The sequence below is a fragment of the Ailuropoda melanoleuca genome, chromosome 13, assembly GCF_002007445.2.
Source record: "Ailuropoda melanoleuca isolate Jingjing chromosome 13, ASM200744v2, whole genome shotgun sequence".
NCBI lineage: Eukaryota > Metazoa > Chordata > Mammalia > Carnivora > Ursidae > Ailuropoda > Ailuropoda melanoleuca.
The window spans coordinates 46,052,663-46,072,542 of record NC_048230.1 but is presented as its reverse complement, the minus strand read 5'-3'; the positions used below and the strand labels follow the sequence as shown (position 1 = coordinate 46,072,542).

Here is a 19,880-nt window from a genome sequence, read left to right as displayed (position 1 = left end):
GGGGCGGCGCGGCCCGGAGCGCTCCAGGTGCAGCCCCGACGCGCGCTGGGGTCCCCGCGCCCCCGGGCAGGCCTGCCGAGCCGCCGGGAGGTGGGGGTGAGGCCCCACTCCGGGGAGGCCGCCCCGCCTGGACACCCGGCCTGGGGCCCGGCGCTCCCTGCAGCTGTTGCCCTCTTCCCCGCCCACGGCCTCCTCGTGCCCCCCTCAAGACCCTCGGGCACCCTGAGATCTGCCGGGACCTGCGCCTCCCAGCTCTGGCCCAGCCCGGGGACCTTGCAGGGAGACACAGGGCCGCCCTCAGATCCGCGGCCCCAGAACGCAGTGTTGTGCTGACACTTCCTCAAGGGGATGCCCTGGGCACATTCTTGGCTCCCCTCTCTGTCACCTCCCAGCCCCAGGCTCTGTCCTCCGAGGAGATCCCAGGCCTCAGTGCTGCCCCTCCACGCTTCTGCCTGCCTCTCTGCCTCTTGGCGCTGCCTGATTCTGCCCTGCAGCTGCTCCGGGAGCGCCGCGCCCCCACCTTTGTTTCGGGGGTGCAGCACCCACACTCGGGGCCCCGCCTTCCTGGAGGTGGCCTTGGAGGCTCCGTTTCCATGACTTGTCCAAGCCAGGCCTGCACCTGGAGCGCACTGGGGTGACCCTGCTGGCTGTCATGGGCAGCTGACACTTGTGTTACTAGGGATTACTTGACCAGCAGTTACTTTTGTCGCTGCTGGTTACTTGTCATTACCATGGTTACTTTTGTTGCCACCGATTTTATCCAGTTACCACTGGTTACTTTTGTTACTAGTGTTACTCTTCCTTACCAGGGGCTGGAATTCACCCTGCCCCGGGCAGGCACGGTGGTTCCAGCTGGGGTTCCAGGTGTTATGAAGGACACGGCATGGTAGCTGTCGCTTTTGGGGGATGGTGTGTTCACAGCGTGTCTCATTTCCAGGCTGCGGGGACTCTGGATTGGATTCTCCCCCTAACAGATGAGAGCCCTGGTTTGGGGTTTATCTCTGTGTTGGGAGTGGTCAGTGAGAGGGACCCCGAGGGGCTCCTGGACCTGTCAGGAAGGCCCGAAGCCTGAGCGCATCGATGCTGTTTGGGGCAGGCATGAGGCTCTTGGGGAAGTAGGCTGGGCCGTGGTCAGGGTCACGGGCGTGGAGTCAGAGGGCAGGAGTCTGGCTCTTTTCCTGCGGCAGATGCCCACTTGGATGGAGCGAGAGGACGCTGTCCTTGCCGTGGCTTCAGGGGCACTACTCCTGAAGCAGTGCCCTGGCACCCGGCCACCCTGTGAGATGCCCACAGTCCTCGGCCGTCTGTAGCTTCTGTCCCTCCACAATCCTAGCGGCCTCCCTTCCCCTAGCCCCCCCATAGCACTCCCCAGCTGCCCCACACTGACCCCGGTACAGCTCTTTGGTACTCTGCCCTGGGCTGTGTCGTCTGTGCACCTGCGGGGCTGGCCCTCTTGCGCTGACCTGGGGAGGCACCTGGCTGGCCCCAGGGAGGAGGAGAAAGTGAAGCTGGAGGTGGGCGGGGCCGGCTTCTGCTGAGTTTTGGTTTCTCCGCTGGCCCTTGGCTGGTAGGCGAGAACATTACCGGCTTGCCCCGGTCTATAAATCGGGCAGAGAGGCACCCCCGATCCTCGCTGGAGCTCAGAACCATTGGAGCATCTTGGGAGTGGGGATGGAGTCAGAACCAGGGGACACCGTGGTAGGCCTGGCCTCCTGACTCCCCTTCCAGTGTTCTTTTGCTCCTTCCAGGATCCAGGGACCCAAGTATTTCCCTGGCTTGAGCTGTCCCCTCTTGTCATGCCCAGGAGCATTATCTGCCGGGGCCCTTCCTCCTCCCCAGCTTCTGTGAGACCTCAAGCCCGGCACAGCCTCGCTCATGCCTCCCACGCTATGACAGCATGGGTCAAGCCGCATTTACCTAGTGTCCTAGTTGCCAGTTACCTTCCATCCTTCCCAGGACCCCGGGGTGCTTGGCCTGTGGAGAGGGGGGCTGTAGGTGTTGGGGGGCGGCCGGGAGCTTCCGCATCTTGCCGAGAAGGATCCCCCATAGGACGGGAAGCCAGGAGACGCAGGGTCTGGTCTTGGGCAGACACAGGACTGGCTCCCTGGGCCTCGGTCATTCATCTCTTTGTCAGACAAGTGTTTGGGGCCCCTCCCAGGGCTGTGGGCTGTGAGGCTGCTGCCTTTGGGGACACAAGCCTGGTGACAACTTAGAGCACAGTGCAAAGAGGAGGCAGTGGAGTAGGTCCCCGGGGGGAAGTCCTAAGGCTGGGGTCCGAGTGGAAGTAACCAGCGAGTATGGGAGTAGGAAGTAAATGTAGAGCTGGGGGAGGGTGCTGCCCCCCAAGAATGTGCTGGTCAGCCTGGGCGTCCTGAGGGCTGGGGCGGGCAGCAGGGGCCCAGCAGGCGGCGGCCTCGCTCCAATCCCTCCCGTCCCCTTTGGTTTTGCTGATAGCTGACCCAGGTCCTTGCTGGCCTTACTGTGATGGGGGCTCGCTAGGGGTGGGGCCTGCCTGCCGGTGGGTCTCCCGTGGGGCTCTCATCCCCTCTCCTCTCTTCCCAGGCCAGGATGCTGGGGTCCCGAAACTGGCGAGCCGTGCGGGACACACGCAGGTACCGGCACCATTACCCGGTAGGTAGCAGCTGCCGGGGGCGCCCTCCCACCTCGGCAGCCCGGCCGGGTCGGAGTCCTCCCACCCTCCGCCCGGAGAAGCCATCCGGACAGTGTGTCCGGTCAGCCCTGTTCTCAAACCAGGTCCCCTGTCCCGCCTTGATGGCTGCTCCTTCCACTCATCGCCGGGTGACAGGCGCAGCGAGCCAGCTGTCTGAGCCTCAGCGCCCTGACCTTTAAAACACGGGGCCAGCATCAGCCAGTAGGCCCATCCACACGAGGCCACACGTGCAGGGGCCCGTGCTGGTGGCATTCCTGTTGCCCTCATCCCTGCCCTCTGCACCCTGGTCTCAGGCAGCCCCCGGGAGGAGCAGATGATGGGGACCTGCCAGCCCTGGCCCACACTGGTGAGGAGGGGAAGGTGGCGGTCAGAGGGAGCGGCTGTCCTCACCAGCGGGGTGAGGGGCCCAGGCTGGGTACGGGGGGTCCTCACCAGCCCTCAGCATCTCAGAGGTTTGTGGGCCCAAGAGCAGACGCCCCCTCCCCCAGGAACGTTCTAGTGTGAGGGGCCCTTGGAGGCAGCCTATTTCTGGAGATGCTCTGACAGGCACCTTTCTCTGGCTCTTCAGGATTTGATAGAACGGGATGGCAACGGGGACATGCCAAACCTGAGTTTCTACAGGAACGAGATCCGGTTCCTGCCCAACGGTGCGCACTTTCTGGGCTGCCCGCGGCTCTGTCCCGTCCGTCTCCCCTCCACCTGACTGCTTCTGTCCACTGGACCGGCTGGTCGGCCCGGGTTTTCAGCTAGCCCCACGGCACCCCCTTCAGGCCGCTGAGGGGACCCCCGGCCCCCAACCTGCAGCGTGTTTTCTGTGAAGGGCCAGGCAGGGAATATGGGTGGCTTCGTGGGCACCCCTCCGCTCCCTGCCTTAGCGGGAAAGCCGCATATGTAAGTGAACAAGGAAGAATCACTGTGACGTTTTCAAATGGTTGGAAAAAACAAGGTGCGATATTATTTTGTGCAGTGAAAGTTACATGAACTTCAGTTATCAGTGTCCGTGAGGGGGACCCTGTCGGGACCCACCCGTTCACGTACACATCGTCTGCGGCTGCCTTCCCCCCACAGCGAGGCACAGGACATGTGGCCGCAAACGCTCCCTGTCTGGCCCTTTGCAGACACAGCAGCCCCCCCCCCAGGACCCCGGCTGTGGGGTGGGTTCTGTTGGAGGCTCTGTTGGAGGTCAGGTTCCAGCCGACAGGCTGTGGTTTGGAGGGGCTGGTGAGGCCACCTTTCTGCAAAGACAGGTGTGGGTCTGGAACCCCCACGTCTTTCTCCTGAGGGGCCTCCGGGGCCCTCCCACCCGGCAAGCCCAGTGTGGTCTTCTTACCCGGGTCTGCCCTCGGTCGGCGGTGGAGGTCCCATGTCCAGACTGCAAAGAAATCAAGGGCTTTGGTTGGGGGGTTATGGTCACATGAGACATATACAAGCTTCTGAGCCCCGAGGTCCTCAAGAAAGGAGGGAGAGGAGAGGGGGCGGGCTTCCAGCAGCTCCTCACTGACTTGTCGCCATGGGGCCCCCAGGCTGTTTCATTGAAGACATTCTTCAGAACTGGAGGGAAGAGTATGACCTCCTGGAAGAGAATCACTCCTACATCCAGTGGTGAGTGGTGGGGCCGGGGGAGGGGGGGGCTTACAGAGCAGGGGCCCCCACCTCTCCAGATGCTGGCTTTGCACTCTCTGCTGTCCTGCCGTCTGTGGGTTCGGCAGCTGTGCAGGGCCTCTGAGGCTGGGAGCTGAACGCTGGCGTGGAGGACAGGAAGAGCAGCACGCAGGCTGGCTTGCCCGGGGTCCCCGGTGCTAGGAGGCCGTGTGGCCCTGCAGAGCCCCTCCGATGCTCAGGGTGGCCGGGTTCTAACAGTGGCCTTGCCAGCGTGGCTGCCTGGGGACCCTTGACATTTCCCCCCAAATACAGTGTGCATTTGAAGATGGCATGTTGGGGGCCTCTCCTGGGCACAGAGCATCGTGGGGAATAGCTCTCAGCATTAATGACAAGAGAAAAAACTAAGAATAAAGAGCCTGGGTGGCTCGGTCGGTTGAGCGTCCGACTCTTGGTTTTGGCTCAGGTCGTGATCTCAGGGTCGTGAGATCGAGCCCCACGTCGGGCTCTGTGCTCAGCGGGCAGTCTGCTGGAGGACATTCTCCCTCTGCCTCTGCCCCTTCCCCTGCCCGCTCGTGCTCCCTTCTCTCTCTAAAAATAAATAAATCTTAAATAAAGAGGAGAGTCTGGAACGCCCTGCTGAGCGCCCGTGCTGAGCCTCCCGTGGCTGCGTGTGCCCTTCCCCTGTGCCCTGGTCCAGAACAGCCCCCCTTGACTTTCCTGCCCTCGCCCCCTGGCTCCGACTCGAGACAGCCCACAACACAGGTTCATCCAGCCAGGCACTCCTGGAGTTGAGCTCTGAACCCCGAGAGGCTGGTGAGCGCGTGCCCCGCGCCTGGGAGCCCGTGTTTGCCGCGGATGGGGGACCCGTGCCGCGTCCTCTCCCACAGGCTCTTCCCTCTGCGCGAACCTGGAGTGAACTGGCACGCCAAGCCCCTCACGCTCCGGGAGGTCGAGGTGAGCTGTACAGGCTGGGAAGCTGTCCCTGCCCTGGGAGCCTCTTCCCTCCAAATGGGTCCTTGCCTCTGTCCCCTGGTGCTCCCCACGGGCTTCTAGAGAAATCTGATTTTCTTTGGCAGTTTGCCTCAAGTCGGGGAGCCCAGGGCCAGGGCTGTGAGCAGAGTCATGGTGACCGGGGCTTCTTCACACCTGCTTTGCGCTGGAACAGGACACTTGGAGGGATGTGAGGGTCTGGGGAGCCGAGGAGACAGTGTGTGTTTCCTGCCATATGCTCAGCCCTGGGAGCCCCCTGAGCTGTCCCCGGGGGCTGGCAGGATTCCTCTGGGGGTTAAAGTAGATGCATCAGGCCCCGCTGAGACCTTGTAGCAGCTCGGAGAGGAGTCACTGTACAGATTCGTCTCTGGACTCCTGCCCTCTGTCACTTCACCCAGAAGGCTGAGTCCAGGCCACTAGATGAACCCGGGGCTGAGGGAGGTGTCGGCCAGCCCCATGCGCTGGTGATGGCCACTGAGCTCCCCACTGGCCTCGGGGGCTGTGTTCCAGGCATTTAAAAGCTCCGAGGAGGTGAGGGAGCGGTTCGTCCAGGCCTACGAGCTCATGCTGGGGTTCTATGGGATCCAGCTGGAGGACCGAGACACCGGGCAGGTGTGCCGAGCACAGAACTACCAGAAGCGCTTCCAGAACCTCAACTGGTAAGGAGTGACCCTCACCCCACCCCCAGTGAGGAGGATGGGGGCTGTGCTAGGTTTCGGGCAGGTGTGGGGGAGCACTTTGGGGGAGGAGGGACTCCAGGGGTGCTCGAGCAAGTGACTAAGGCTCTAAGCACCCTGTTTACAGGGTGGGGTGTGAGAACCTAAAGAAAGTCCTACCAGTCAGTCTCACGAGCTGTGCCCCAGCATGCACCTGGGCATGGGTCAGGTTGCCCACAGCTCAGTGAGCTTTGCAGGCACAAGGCCCCTCCCCCTGTTGAGAAGCGCCGGGTGGGTAGGAAGCGCAGGGGGTGAATCAGCCCTGCACGTGGGTAACAGGCGCCTGTGCGAGGCCCCGTGCCCTAGAGGGTCCCCTCCAGCTCTCCGCCGGCCATGCCGCGGCTGGGCTCGGGGAGGGGGGGGCACGGGGCCACGGGGACGGCACCCTTCTAGAAGATACATCACAGCCCCCTTCCGCACCATCTGGGCCCACAGGCCACTTTCCCCAGGGCTGGGGGTGAGAGGGCGGGGCGGAGGCTGCAGGGGGGCCAGCCGGGAGGAGGAGGGCGGCCGCGCCACCGCCAGCGCCCCCCGCCCCCGCTTGCCCCCGCCGCAGGCACAGCCACAACAACCTCCGCATCACGCGCATCCTCAAGTCCCTGGGCGAGCTGGGCCTGGAGCACTACCAGGCGCCGCTGGCGCGCTTCTTCCTGGAGGAGACGCTGGTGCGCCGGGAGCTGCCGGCCGTGCGCCAGAGCGCGCTCGACTACTTCGTGTTCACCGTGCGCTGCCCGCGCCAGCGCCGCCAGCTGCTGCGCTTCGCCTGGGAGCACTTCCGGCCGCGGCGCAAGTTCGTCTGGGGGCCCCACGACAAGCTGCGCCGGCGGCGGCCGCCCCTGCCCGCCCGCCCGCGCCGGCCCAGGGCGAGGGGAGCCCCGGGGACCCCCTCCTCCAGGCCGGCGCCTCGGGAACAGACCTGCGGGCCGGGCGGGGCCGGGGGTCCCCCGCCGCCGCCGGGCCCTCTGGCGAGGGACCAGGGAGGGGAGGCGGAGGGCTGCGGGGAGGAGGACCGGGAGTCCCCGAGCCCCAAGGAGAGTAAGAAGAGGAAGCTGGAGGCCAACCGGCGGGAGCAGGCCCCCGGGGAGCCGGGCGCCCAGAGCGCCTCGGATGTGGAGAAAATCGCTCTGAACCTGGAGGGCTGCGCCCTCAGCCAGAGCAGCCTCGGTGGCGGTGGCGGGTCCCAGGAATTGGGCAGCCAGGCCCCGGGGGAGGCCGAGCCGCCCTGCCCCCAGCCCCCGGGGGCCAAGGTGGCCGAGGAGGTGAGGAAGAGAAGGAAGGTGGACCAGGGCCCGGAGGATGGTGCTTCGGTGGGTGGCGATGGTGGGGACGGTGGGACCAAGAGGCCAGCCTCCGCCCCGCACCGTGCCGCCCCGGGGTGCCCTGGAGCCAGAGAGGGTGAGAATGGGGTGGAGGAAGCAGAAGGTTGGGCAGGGCTGGAGCAGGCTGCCCCTGGGACCCCAGCCACCGCAGAACTGTGGGTAGATAAGGAAGCTGAGGTGGGGCCGTAGGCCAAACCCAGAAAGCCTTAAGGGAAGCCGGTACCCCTGGGCATCCCGGCCCGGCCACAGGTCTGGGGAGCCCCGTTGCCAGCTGTTCTCAGCACCATGCAGTACTGGCCTCTCCCCGGTGGGCACTGCAGTGGCCACCGCAGCTGCTGGAAGGTCCGGGGCTTCAGAATCCTTACCTCCAACTCACGCCCCGCCTCCCTCTTCTGTGCCCCGCCCCCTGCCCGTCTTTGTAAATTCGCCCCAAGGGTCTGGGGGTTCATTTTCTTAGTCTGGTGCGAGGCCTTTTCTGAATAAACTGATTTGACTTTGAGCGTTTGCGCGTGGCCAGCAGCCCTGTGGGTGACCAGGGTCCGGGAGAGGGGCTGGTGTCACGAGCAGTGCTGCCTGCTGGGCTTCCTCCCTTTGGGTGCGGAGGGGCCTAGCCCCGCTGCAGGACCACCTGGCCAGTGTAAGCACCTGTGGAAACAGCAGACTGCAGTCCCCTGGACACATGCGTCTGTCCCAGCACCCTGACCACATGGCCTCCTGGGGCCTGTCGAGCTGGGCACTTGGTCCAGTGGCTGCCTTTTGTCACTGGTTTAGGAGTAAGCCTGGGACCCATGCACAGTCCCCTTGGGTGGGCCGAGTGGGAGGAGCCGCGGTTTGGGAGTGCCCTGGGTCTAGATAGGGCCTTTGCCTACCCAGATCTGGCGTGCAGTGTTGTGCCTCAAGGCCGGCTCCCCTGGCCATCCCTGTGGCTCTGTCCCCTGTCCCTACCCTGGCAGCCACAGCAATCCTCCACACCTCAACCCCCTTGACCCCTCCAACCTGGCATGGGCAGAGTGCACCTCCCTGTCCTCCAGGCACGGTTGGCTCTCAGCCGGGCTTTCCCCTCTGGGCCAGGACCCCCCCACCAGCCGTGCACACGTGCATACACACACATACACACTGGAGTTTCTGCTCAGCACCAACAGCGTGAGGGCACTGCGGAGGGCTGCATACTTGCCTTTGAACAAATGAAGTGATGGAGGTCACAGCTCTTCCGGGGGGAAGAGGAGGAACCCACCTCACTCTGAGAGTTCCTGGCTGTGATTTGAGCTCCATTCTTGGGAAATGGTGAGCTCCTGTCCCGGCGGGAGGGGTGGACAGACAGGAAGTCATTTTGGGGGAGGGCAAGCCCCTGAGTTAATGTTCCCAGTGCTGGAGTTGGGGCGGGCTATGTCCTATGCTGCTGACTCTCCCCCCCGCACCCTCACCCCCCATCTGCCGGAGGGATAGGACCCCCGGTGCCTGAACTCCAGTTTGGCTCAGTGATGGGGTTTCTACCACAGAGGGGAAACTAAGGCACCAAGATGAGAGTGGGGCATCCAACACTGAGTCTTCAGCAGGGTCCCGCTGAACCCCTAGTGGTGAGAGTCCTCAGTCTAGACCATTACAGAGCACAGGTTCAAAGGAGAAGCTTGAACCCCGGAGTGCGAGGGAAAGACCATTGGAGCAACGCTGGGGGAGGGTGCCTGTCCCCAGCAGTGGGTACCCAGGGACTGGAGGGCAGTGCTGGCCCTCCTGACCCCCAGACTTCGGGGGAGAGTGACGGCCTGAAACGGGGATGATGCTGTGGTTTTGCCTGGAGGTACCAGTGTGAGGTCGGCCCTGGCTCCTCCAGCTCTAACCCACTGGGGCTGAGCTTCGAGGCAGGGCCGGCTCTGCAGGGGGAGGGGCCGTGTGGAGCCAGGGACAGGTTTGGGGTGAAGGGTGGAGCCGGTTTCAGACACCAGGTCACTTCCTTGACCCAGGTGAAGGCCAGCTGGGCTTCCTCTGAGTCTGATCCAGCAGGGGGCGGGGTGGGGGGACAGGTGGGGTGCTGGGGCCAGGCAGGAGGGACTGAGGGGGGATTGGTGGGGAAGAAGAGTCTTGCTCCCCAGGTGGTGGGCTTGTGGGTGGGGGTGGAATGGCTGGCTTGTCTGTGGATGTCCTGGGATGACTCGAACTCTGCTGGAGGACAAGAGCTTCTGAGCTTGGTCTTCCTGGATGGAATTCGCACACACCTTCCCATCTGAGGGAGTGGCCAGGCCAGTCTACCCTGTGGTGAGCTGAGGTTCTAGGCTGAGTCCGTTTGCTTCCCCGCTCTACCCTTTTCATGTTCCACCCACTGGTCCCCTGTGAACACACGGCACCGCAGAAGTCCTGAGTTCCCAGCCGCAGAAATGACGTTCATATCCAGACAGGTCCAAAGGGCATTCAGTCAGTCACAGATCAATTGAACTCTGTATTTCACTCTTTCCCCACCTCTCACAGTTGTACTTGACTAGAGACAGAAAGAGAAGAAAAAGAAAAAGAAAGGAAGAAAGAAGAAAAGAAAGAAGAAAGAAAGAAGAAAGAAAGAAAAAAAGAGAAAGAAAGAAAGAAAGAAAGAAAAAGAAAGAAAGAAAGAAAGAAAGAAAGAAAGAAAGAAAGAAAGAAAGAAAGAAAAAACGAATCTGTAACAGCATACTGTGGATCCCAGGGCAGCATTTCCCAGGGAATTCTAAACATTCCGATGCTCGGCTGTGGGTGGGACTTAGATCCTGCAAATTCAGTGCGCCTGTTGGTGACCTGGATCTGTGAGCGTCCCCTAGGGTGGCCATGGAGGCCTCGCACGTGAGGCCCCTCACCCTGCTGTTCCTATGCCTTCCCAGGGTGAAGCAGGGTTTGCCGAAATCCAGCCACCCTGAGCTGCCCAAGGCTTGTGAGAAGCAGGAACAGCCAACACCAGCCTTAGAGTTCGTGTCCGTCCCCAGCTTTGCTCAGACCCCCCTTCCTCCGCCAGCACCACCGCTTCGCGCTCTCGGGGTGGGAGTGCCAGAGAAGAGCCTGGCCTTGGCCGGTGCTGGATGACGTGGATGGACCACTCGGGATAGCTGAAGTCTGGGGTAAGGACCCTGGGAATAGGAGGTGTCCAGCCCAGCAGGCATGGCCCTAGACTTCAGCCCGTGGCAGGACAGGGTAGCAGGGACCAGGGCTGTAGTGGGCCTGCTCTGGCCCCTGGCACGGGGATGCTCCCCCTCTGTGGGGGTCTTCCTGGGCCTTGGTAGCCTCAGTCCCACTCAGGACCCGAGGGATGTCCCCCTGTTTCTAGGGCTGGGGCTGCCCCTTCTCCAAAGGAACCCTTCAATGGGGGATTGTTCCCCTCTCCACACCCAGGTTGAGGAGCAAGCGGAGAAAAGAGCGTCTTTCTTTTTTGCTAAAAGGTGTATGTGTGTAGCTCATCAGACTCGGGGTTAATTTTAACTCAGAGGCTGGCCAAAAGCGCCACTGGTTTCTTTCTTTCCCGCCGCTCGGTGGGGAGGCGTGGGGCGGTGCGGAAGCCCCAGGTGGGCCCTGCTGAATGGGGGGCTTGTGCCTCGCCGGCGGGGCGGGAACTGGCACCCGGCCCACCGCCCGCCCCGCCCGCCGCCCAGAGCCCAGGCCGCCACCGCCGGCGCCGCTCAGAGCGCGAGTGCAGCCATGGCCGGAGCCCCCACGCTGGTCCTGCTCCTGCTCGGGCAGCTCCTGGCCGCGGCCAAGAGCGAGGTGCAGGTGAGCGCGGGCTGGAGCGGCACGCTGGGCTCGCACCGGAGAACAGCCAGCGGCGGCCACGGTGGGAGCCCGGGGCTCTGAGATGGGGCGTCGAACCGCGGGGCGGGGGACGACCACCCCCCCACCCCCGCCAGCCACCCTGGGCCCGCGAGTGAGCCTGGAACTCAAGGACGCTTGGAGACCCGGCGCAGCCCTGAAGCCCGTGGCCCGTCTCGCCGTGGGGCCGATTCTGGGCGCCCCACCGAGCCCCCGCGGATGCCGAGACACCTCGTGGATGAGCCCAGGACGTTGCCCTGTCCTCGCCTGGCCGGGTCGGCCGCTGCCAGGGCCGCGCCGCCACCAGGGAGGCACAATGTCGCCTTTGTTCCCCAAGGCTCCCGTGGGGCCGTGGCACAGCCCCTCCCGGCCCGAGGATGGAGGCAGCAGATACCGCTGGCTCGAGGCTTGGGGGGGGGTCTCCAAGGCAGGCTTGGGTTGGGGGGGCCCCCAGGAGCCAGGCTCCAGAGCCGCTCTGGGCCCAGGAGGAGGGGACACTGTTGGGCTGACCCGAGGCCGACCAGGGGGACCTGCCCCACGGGAGAGGGTGGGAAGGCACGGCTGCATAACGACGTTTCTCCATTTCAGAAAGTGGGACCTCAAGGCCCCCCTGGCCCCCAAGGGCCACCTGGGAAGCCGGGCAAGGATGGCATTGATGTGAGTTGGGGGCGGGAGGGGCCGGGGAGGGTTCGGTGGGGTTCTAGTCCAGCCCCAACTTCCCTGAGCCCCCAGACCTGATGGAGACAAAACCAAGCCCCACTTCCCAGGGCTGGGGCAAAGTGGGGTACGGGATGTGAAAGGGTTCCTGCTCGGGGTTCACCCCACAGCAGGGGGCGGGGGCACCACACGGTAGCCCTCGGACTGGAACTGTGGGCACTGAAGGGTGTGTCTGCAGGTCCCCAGAGGGGCCCACGGTGGTGGGGGTGCAGGGCCTGTCCCTCTGCGTCTTGGTGGAGGTGGCTACAGGGCTGGAGCCAGCTTTGGAGGGGACTTGGGAGCTGGCTCTGTCCCAGAGACAGCGTCCTCCGTGGGTGTCCCAGGTCAAGTGTGGCCCAATCCTGCAGACTGCCTCCCCCCGACTGTCTGGGGCGAGCCCCCAGTCCAGCCGCCTCCATGAAAGACAGGGGCCTGCCAACCTCTCGTCACCCGTAATGTACTGCAGGAGCCCCCCTCGACCAGTCCTCAGACTCTCTCTGAGTCCCGCAGGCCCTGGATGGCCCCGAGTCTCCCACCCACCCCGACCCTGGCCAACCCCGACCCACAGGGTGCTCAGAGACAGCCCTGCAGGGTGGGGGCAGGGAGGGGCGGGACGGCCCAGGGCTGCACCCCACCACCAGGGCTGGCCCTGGCCCCCCAGGGCTCCCAGGCTGACGGGAGTTGAGTCCTTCCTTCTGGGGAGGCTTCCCCTTAAAAACCTGGCCTGCAAGCCTCAGTTAAAGGGTGTCACAGGGGAACGGGGGCGCCTCCTCGGGCCTCTGCGAGTCTGGGGTCTGACGCCCTGAATCAGGTGGGGGCAGGAGGCGTCCCAGTGCCCACAGCCCACCTCCTGAAGCTTCTTGGGCTGGTGGGGGGGGGCCTGCAGGGGCTGAGCCCCAGCTGTCAGCTCCCTGCTCTCCCCAGCTCCAGCCTCTGCGCCTGACCCCAGAGGGAAGGTGCCCCCTAGATGTGGGTGAGGTGGGGGTGCTCCCGGGTCATCACTTGGGGCTGGGCTTTCAGGAGATGCTCCTCACATGCGGGTGTCTTCCCCTCTGCAGGGAGAAGTTGGGCCTCCTGGTCTGCCCGGGTCCCCGGTGAGTGTCCAGCTCCAGTGAGGGGAGGGGTGGACCTAGAACAGAGGGGTCATTGACACCCCTTCCCACCACCCCTGGGTTGTCTGCCAGGCAGGAGGCCTCCAAGGGCTCAGAGCAGGGGCCTGGCCAGGAAGCAGGTGGGAGGGGGTGTGTGGAATTCAGTGTGTCTCCGGGCAGGGTCTGGCTTGGAAGCTCTCTTTGTGCCAGGCAGGCCAGGTCCCTCAGTGAGAGGGTCCTGGGGCATGCTGGCAGTACCACAGAGGGACCCACTGGCCCTTAGCTGGGGCAGCCAAAGCATCAGGTGAGCAAAGCATCCAGGTGAATGTCCTACAGGTGTGATTGAGTAAGGGGGGGCAGCTGGAGAGGGCAGCCTGCTGGGGCCCATGGTGGGCGGGGGGGTGGTTCTGCAGGGAGCAGGCAGGGCCGGGCCTCTGGTGGACAGGGGCCAATCTCTAGTTGCTGGGTTGTGCCCCAGCTGGACAGCCCTTCTCTTATTGGTGAAGGCCACGATTCTGGGTGGGACCTGCTGTCACGCCTCTGCTCATCCCCCACCCCCACCCCCTTCCTCCAGGGACCAAAAGGGGCCCCAGGGAAACCAGGGAAACCAGGAGAGGCCGGGCTGCCGGGACTGCCTGGCGTGGACGTGAGTGTGCCTGCCCCTTCCCCCTCTCCCCTCCTGAGAGCCCCGTCTTCTGAGCCCCTCCACTCCCCTCTGGGCTTGGACCTGTCAGGGTTTGGTCCCTGAAGTCAAGTTTAATTGCCATCCCTGCTGTGCCTGCTCTGTCCCAGGAGAGCCTCCGGATGTCCCCCAGCAGGGGTCCGTTGGCCTTCAGCCCAGACCCTTTAGCGCCTGGCCATAGCGGCTGACAAGGACAGAGCCAGCCCACAGCAGCCGGGGTGAAAATGCTGCCGGCTCTTCCTTATCTGGGGACAGACGCCCCTTATCTGGGCCCCTCTGAGCCCCTGGCGGGCCGAATGGGTCCTCAGGGCTCCAGGCTGGCCCCACGACCACGGACCGCCGACCACTGGGGCTTTGTGGGGGCCAGAGCAGGGCTCTGAGAAGTGCGCTCCCCGGCCTGCTGGACCCACCAGCTCCTCACTCCCCTGGGGCCTCGGGCAATCCAGGTGGACGGCAGGTGGGCTGGAGCGGAAGGGGCCCCACGCAAGGCCCTTCTCAGCCTCTGGACCCGTTTCAGTTAGGAAAGTGCCCTCTGTGGGGCCCCTCGAGCCCTCCCTCTGCCTCTCTCCCCAGGGTCTGACAGGGCAGGATGGACCCCCCGGCCCCAAGGGCGCGCCTGGAGAGCGGGTCAGTGGTGCCCCGCGTGCGTGGGTTCTGCTGGGGAGGGAGGTCCCCGGCTGGCCGGCCAGGCTGAGTGTACTCTGTCCACAAGGCTGGCGGTGCTGTTGGGCCCCAAGTCCGTGGGGAGGCGGAGGGGGCAGAAGGGCAGGTGGGCACAGAGTGACCAGTGGCCACCCCACCGCCTCCCACCTTGGCCTCTGGTCATGGTTGTCCTCGGAGTTCAGACCAGGCTGGGGGATGACCGGCCTTCTGCGCCATGTCCTCTTGGGAAGAGGGGGCAGCTGCAGACTTTCTGTAGGAACCCCTGGGGGCAGGCACCTCCAGTGCCAGGACCGTGTCTCCCGGACGCAGGCAGCAGGAAGCCCTGGCAGCCTGGGGTCCCGGGCTCCCTACTGTGGGCTGCGGCCAGAGCTCTCAGGAACCAGAGCCAGGCATGGGGCCCTTCTGTGGGGCTCAGGGAGCCCTGGTGCCAGGCCTTCCTGCTGGCCTGGACTGCCTGCCCTGTGCTGCTTTCTGCGCCCACTTCCAACAGCGTCTGGATTTTCCTCAGCAGGATTGTTGGCAAAAGAACTGTCCCGGGCCCCTGGGGCATCCGGGGTCCCCCCTGGGCCTCAGTCTTCTGTAAAACAGAGACCACCCCCACCCCCACCCCCGCTTCAGAATCAGGGAGGGAGGGGAACAGGTTTGCTCTCAGAGACCTGAGAGCCTGGGCCCAGCCCGCTCCTGACATCCCGGTTTCCTTCTTCAGGGAAGTCTGGGACCCCCGGGGCCTCCCGGGCTGGGGGTAAGTATCGCTTACCTACAGCGGGACTGACCAGGGTGGGGTGCCCTCCGGCAGCTCTGGGAGGCAGTGTCCAGCCCCCTTGTCTGCTGGGCTGGCTCCTGGGCCTTGCCGTCTCTCCCCTGGGGCAGGTCTCCTGCACCCCACGCTCCCCTCCGAGGTGCTTCCCTCCTGCGACCCACCTGTCTTTGGAGAAGGGGTGAGGTGGCAGGCAAACCCGTCCTGTCCCCAGCAAGTTCTGACCCGGTGCTTGGCATTACAGGGCAAAGGCCTCCCTGGACCCCCCGTGAGTACTGACCACCCTTGTGTCCCCCACCCAGCATGCCCACCACACTCAGAGCCAGGCTGGCCGCCAGGTCCCAAACCGGGGCGGGGGTGGGCCTCCTCAGGGACATTGACCTGACCGACTGCCGGGTTCCTGTCCCTTCAGAGGGGGCAGACCAGGGCTGTGTGGGGGTCCTCAGAGCTCTGTGGGTACAGACCCCCGTGTCTCACTTCTTTACCCCCCCGCCCAGGGAGAGGCAGGAGAGAGTGGCGTCCCAGGTGGAGTGGGCCTCCGGGGCCCCCCGGTGAGTGGCTGCCCGACCTTCCCCCACTGCTCAGAGCAGGGGCCCTGCCTGTCAGGACACCCCCAATCCAGCCACCAAGGCCTTTGTGCACCTTGTCTCCTTCCCCTCCTCCCCCCCTTTCCTTTCTTTGTGGTCTTGATAGAAGCCCTGACTGACCTTCAGGGACAAAGACAAACTAGGCCTTGGGATCCACTGTGGACACTAGCACAAGGCCAGGGTGGGGGAAGGCAGGCACAGCGGGGCGTCCCCATAAGGGCACAGGGAGGGAGGCTTCTCTCTGGAAGGAGCTGGTCACCTCCAGCTAACGATGTAATCCGCCCCCCAGGGACCCTCCGGACTACCAGGCCTCCCTGGCCCCCCGGGGCCTCCTGGACCCCCCGTGAGTACTGGGCAGGGGGCCCCAGAGCTTCTCGGGTGGAGTGCCAGGCACGGTGGGCTTGACTGTCCTGTCCCCCCGGGGCCCCCAGCCCCGAATCCATGCCCGTGAGGACTCCCGTCCTCTTCCCAGACGTGCGAGCGGCCCAGGGCCGCGGCCGGGTCAGCTGGCGTGTGGATGGGTGGGGCTCGGGCCCAGTGGCCACTCCAGCCAAAGGCAGCGGCTCTCTGTCCTTGTTGGTGCCCAGCACCGGCCACTGCAGGGAGGCAGGGCCTGAGCCCCCGGCAGGCCTGTAGGGGTGGGCGGCAGGGAGGGAGGGGAGGGCAGTGACAGAGTCAGCTGTCTGTGTTCCAGGGTCACCCTGGGGTCCTCCCTGAAGGCGCCACTGACCTTCAGGTAGGCACTCGCGGCCATGTGTGGAGGGGGCTGGGGTGGGACCCTCGGGGGCCCGTGCGGAGCGTGGCCTGTCCGCCACCTGCAGGAGGGCAGGGGTGGGGCCGTGCGGGTGCTGCCAGCTCTGGGCACAGCCTCCCCGCGCCCTGGCCACACAGCAGCACGGATCTGAGCTGAGCGAGATCGCATTGTAAACCCGCCAGCCCCTCCGTGGTGCAGCCACGTTCTGAGTGCTCAGCCACGTGTGGCCAGTGTCTGCGGCCCTGAGTGGCACCGACACAGTGTCTCCCCAGCACAGAAGGCTCTGGACTAGTGCCTGGGACTCACTTCTCTGCTCGTCTTTGAGCTTTGTCAGTCATGGACACACAGGAGCAGCGTCGGGGGGGCCCCGGTCTTCCTCCGCCGTGTGCAGCCGTTACCGGAAGGGTCAGCATCCGGCTGGCGTGCAGAGGCCTTGTGCTTCCGAAGGACACCAGCCGCACCCCCTGTCCAGAGTGCTTGACCAGTTGGGGTCGCAGAGGGAGGGTTTAGGGATCTTCCAGAATCAGGAGAATGGCCAGGCCCCTGGCAATGGCCAGGCAGGAGCAGCGAGGGCGGAGATCGATGGCACTGCCTCTGTGCCAGATTACTGTGGAATGACCTAGAAAACCCAGAGCCATCCCTGGGCATGGAGCATCCCGTCCGAGCCTGCAGGACACCTGTCCAAGATACACCTGTGCACGGAGGAGAGGCCAAGCCTGAAATCTGCCGCAGGCAACACGGCACTCAGGCCCCTTTCTGGAGCCAGCAGCCACCATTGCTAAATGTCCGCTGAGAAAGGGGAGCCAGGTCTGAGCAGGGGGCCGTGGGAGGCCAGGCAGCTGAGGGCTGGCTCTGTGCAGCACCTCCCAGCACCCCACAGCCACGTGGAATGAGGCCTGGGGGTCCCAGGAGGCCCTGGTGCGGCCTGAGGTCCTCCTCGCTCGGCAGAATGGCCCATCTCCGGGCCCCTGGGTGCGGAACTCTGTCAGGTGCCGGGCTGTCTGCGGGGCTCTGACCACTGTGTTTTCCAACAGTGCCCGGCCATCTGCCCCCCAGGCCCTCCCGGCCCCCCAGGAATGCCAGGGTTCAAGGTGAGCAGCGGCTACAGGGTGACTGAGACCCGAGCCCACCTCCACACCCCACAGGAGGAAACAGCCTGGTCCAACGTGGGTGTCGAGATCTAGAGGGGAGCTGCGGGAGGACACAGGGTTCAGAAAGTCTGCCCTGGTTTTTGCAAGAAGAAAGGAGGGCTGACTTCCAGCCCAGCCTGGGGGCCACACTCTGTCCCCATCCCCCATTCCACAGTGGTAACTGCTGGGCACTGGTGTGGCCACCAGGACGGGGAGGCCCCACCCCTCTTGACCAGGCCTCAGTTTACCCACCTGGGCGGGTGGCCATGCAGGCCTCTGTCTGGGCCGCTGGGGGTGGGTTGTGACTCCTCGCCCCCCACTGGCTTTCAGGGGCCCACCGGCTACAAAGGGGAGCAAGGAGAGGTCGGAAAGGACGGCGAGAAGGTGAACGCGGGCCCCGGGGGTGGTGGCAGGGAGGGAAGGGCACTTGGCTTGGGGGGTCGACTGGGGCCCTACGGGTGGTGGGTGAGGGAGTGCGGGCTGCATCTGGGACGCGCTGTGCACGCTGGTCAGAGCCAGGTGATCTGGGGCAGGGTCTGTCCACCTTCCTGGTCTCACATGAAGTTCCCTGAGCTCAGGCGGGCCCCCCCCGGTGGCTGGAGAAGTGTCTCCTGGAGGCCCCCCACCCGCCCCCTGTGGCCTCTGCCCGTGGAGGGTGGGTTCAGGTGAGGCTGGGTACATCTCTAGCTGGTGAGGTCACCACATGGGTGGCGGAAGGGCCCCTGCCAGCGAGCCAGAGGCGTCTGGGAAAGCTGGGGCCCCACTCTCTGGAGGAAGGCCAGGACCCCCGAGTGACAGAGGTTCAGCTGTGAAGAGGGCGACGGCCCCCATGGCACGGCACGGGCTCGGAGAGGGGCTGCGAGAGCTCGGGCTGACCCAGCTCATACCCGTCTACCTCCACTGCAGGGTGATCCTGGCCCCCCTGGGCCCGCGGGCATCCCAGGCACTGTGGGGCTGCAGGTGAGGAGGGGTAGGGGCTGGACAGGGGTGAGGAGGTGGGATCGGAGCCCCTTGGACACATAGGGCTGCAGGGGACGGTCCACCAGGTACCCACGCAGGGAACCAGGCCGGGTCCTGCCTCTGCCGGGCCGCAAGTCCCAGGGCCTGGGGCCCCTCCCCCTCCCAGGCCAGGCCTGAGGTCAGGAGCTTCTAGGAAGACCATAGGGCTCCCAGGGGCCTGTGCAGTCCCAAGGGGGGTGGGGATAGGCTGCTGGCCCAGGCCTTTCCAGCTCTCTCTTCACAGGGGCCTCGGGGACTTCGAGGCCTGCCGGGGCCGGCTGGACCCCCAGGGGATCGGGTAAGTCAGCCACCCCCAGGTCAGCCCAGGCTGCTGTAGGAGGCCACCCCCAGGTGGGGTGGGGCTGGTGGGGAGCTGGAGAGGAGGCCCTGGAAAATGGGGGAGGAGGGAGGGTTTGGGATCACTGGGTGGCCAGTGGGGAGGGGCTGCTGGAGGCAGGATCGCTCTGGATGGAGCCAGGTCCTCTGGGGGAAGCTGGCCGGGCTTCGGACGAGAGGCCCAGGTCCCCCGCTCTCCTTCACAGGGTCCCATTGGATTCCGAGGACCACCAGGGATCCCAGGAGCCCCCGGGAAAGTGGTACGTGTGCACCCGGGAGTGGAGGGCAGCCTCGTGCAGGCCTAGGCTCTCCGTCACCTTCCCCCTCCCCCTCCTCCTCACTCAGCTGCCTCCCCCAGTGCCACGGGCTGCGCTGTGCTGGCCCTTCCTGGGGCTGAGTCCTCTCACGGTCACATACCCCTGGGCACCCCTGGGGGGGAGTTGAGTTTACCAGAAGACTCTGTTCTTGGTGGGACATTGGTCCTCTTCTCTCTGGACACGCGTGACATGTGGTCGGCGCCCTCTGGCCTCTGTGACCCTCAGCAGCACCCGTCCTGCCACCTCCGGCCACTTCCAGCGCCAAGCCTGGCCGTCTCCCCTCAGTCCCGCTCTCCCACCTTCTCAGGTTGTTAACTTTTTGTACCACCCACCCTCCCGTCGTTTCAGGGTGACAGAGGCGAGAGGGGCCCAGAGGGTTTCCGCGGCCCCAAGGGTGACCTTGTAAGTAACAGAACCTTGCTTCTCTGGGTCCTTCCTCCAAAGAACCTGATCTGGGGGGTGGGGTAGGACACCCAGACAGCACGTGCCAGGGGTGGGGGGCCTGCCCTTTCCTGGGGGGTGCATCACTGGACAGCAGCTGGGCCTGGCCTGTGAGGGTCCCGGGCAGCTCTCCTGGGGCGCTAACGAGCTCGTGTCCAGAGGCTGACATGCAGCCAGCCGGACGCCCTGGACCGTGCTGGACCTGGGGCCAGGGTTGCCCGGCTGTGAAAAGGGATAGCAGAGAAAACGTCTCTCGGGTTGAGCAAGTGAACATGAGGTGAGAGATGATCAAGCAACGAGGTGACCATCCCCAAGCCGGCGTTTGTCCGCGGTCACCTCCACAGCGGCCTCGTCATCCCCTGGACTGAGC

At 64.9% G+C, this 19,880-nt stretch overlaps 2 protein-coding genes across 2 annotated transcripts in view; both read left to right on the top strand.

The window, feature by feature from the left end:
* Nucleotides 1-7: 7 nt before the first annotated feature.
* OGFR (opioid growth factor receptor) lies at nt 8-7,797 on the top strand. The gene is made up of 8 exons (XM_034639976.1): nt 8-27; nt 2,563-2,631; nt 2,965-3,017; nt 3,240-3,318; nt 4,195-4,273; nt 5,161-5,227; nt 5,774-5,922; nt 6,536-7,797. The coding sequence occupies exons 3-8, from the start codon at nt 2,985-2,987 to the stop codon at nt 7,485-7,487; spliced, it is 1,359 nt and encodes a 452-aa protein (XP_034495867.1). The 5' UTR covers nt 8-27; nt 2,563-2,631; nt 2,965-2,984; the 3' UTR covers nt 7,488-7,797.
* Nucleotides 7,798-11,106: 3,309 nt separating this feature from the next.
* COL9A3 (collagen type IX alpha 3 chain) overlaps nt 11,107-19,880 on the top strand; it is a 21,515-nt gene continuing 12,741 nt past the window's right edge. The window contains exons 1-15 of the mRNA XM_034641566.1: nt 11,107-11,714; nt 12,812-12,847; nt 13,419-13,490; nt 14,100-14,153; nt 14,896-14,931; nt 15,191-15,214; nt 15,444-15,497; nt 15,823-15,876; nt 16,228-16,269; nt 17,322-17,378; nt 17,748-17,801; nt 18,324-18,377; nt 18,661-18,714; nt 18,959-19,012; nt 19,418-19,471. Of these exons, the coding sequence (XP_034497457.1) occupies nt 11,277-11,714; nt 12,812-12,847; nt 13,419-13,490; nt 14,100-14,153; nt 14,896-14,931; nt 15,191-15,214; nt 15,444-15,497; nt 15,823-15,876; nt 16,228-16,269; nt 17,322-17,378; nt 17,748-17,801; nt 18,324-18,377; nt 18,661-18,714; nt 18,959-19,012; nt 19,418-19,471 (1,137 nt within the window). The 5' untranslated portion in view covers nt 11,107-11,276. The remainder of the gene's footprint in view (nt 11,715-12,811; nt 12,848-13,418; nt 13,491-14,099; nt 14,154-14,895; nt 14,932-15,190; nt 15,215-15,443; nt 15,498-15,822; nt 15,877-16,227; nt 16,270-17,321; nt 17,379-17,747; nt 17,802-18,323; nt 18,378-18,660; nt 18,715-18,958; nt 19,013-19,417; nt 19,472-19,880) is intronic.

What these genes read in the sequence shown, in the direction of transcription:
- OGFR (XM_034639976.1), top strand. Translation starts at nt 2,985, where the DNA reads ATGATGGGGACCTGCCAGCCCTGGCCCACACTG. An exon ending in GATCCGGTTCCTGCCCAACG is followed by an intron (nt 3,319 to 4,194) that starts GTGCGCACTTTC and finishes TGGGGCCCCCAG; the next exon opens with GCTGTTTCATTGAAGACATT. An exon ending in TCACGCTCCGGGAGGTCGAG is followed by an intron (nt 5,228 to 5,773) that starts GTGAGCTGTACA and finishes GCTGTGTTCCAG; the next exon opens with GCATTTAAAAGCTCCGAGGA.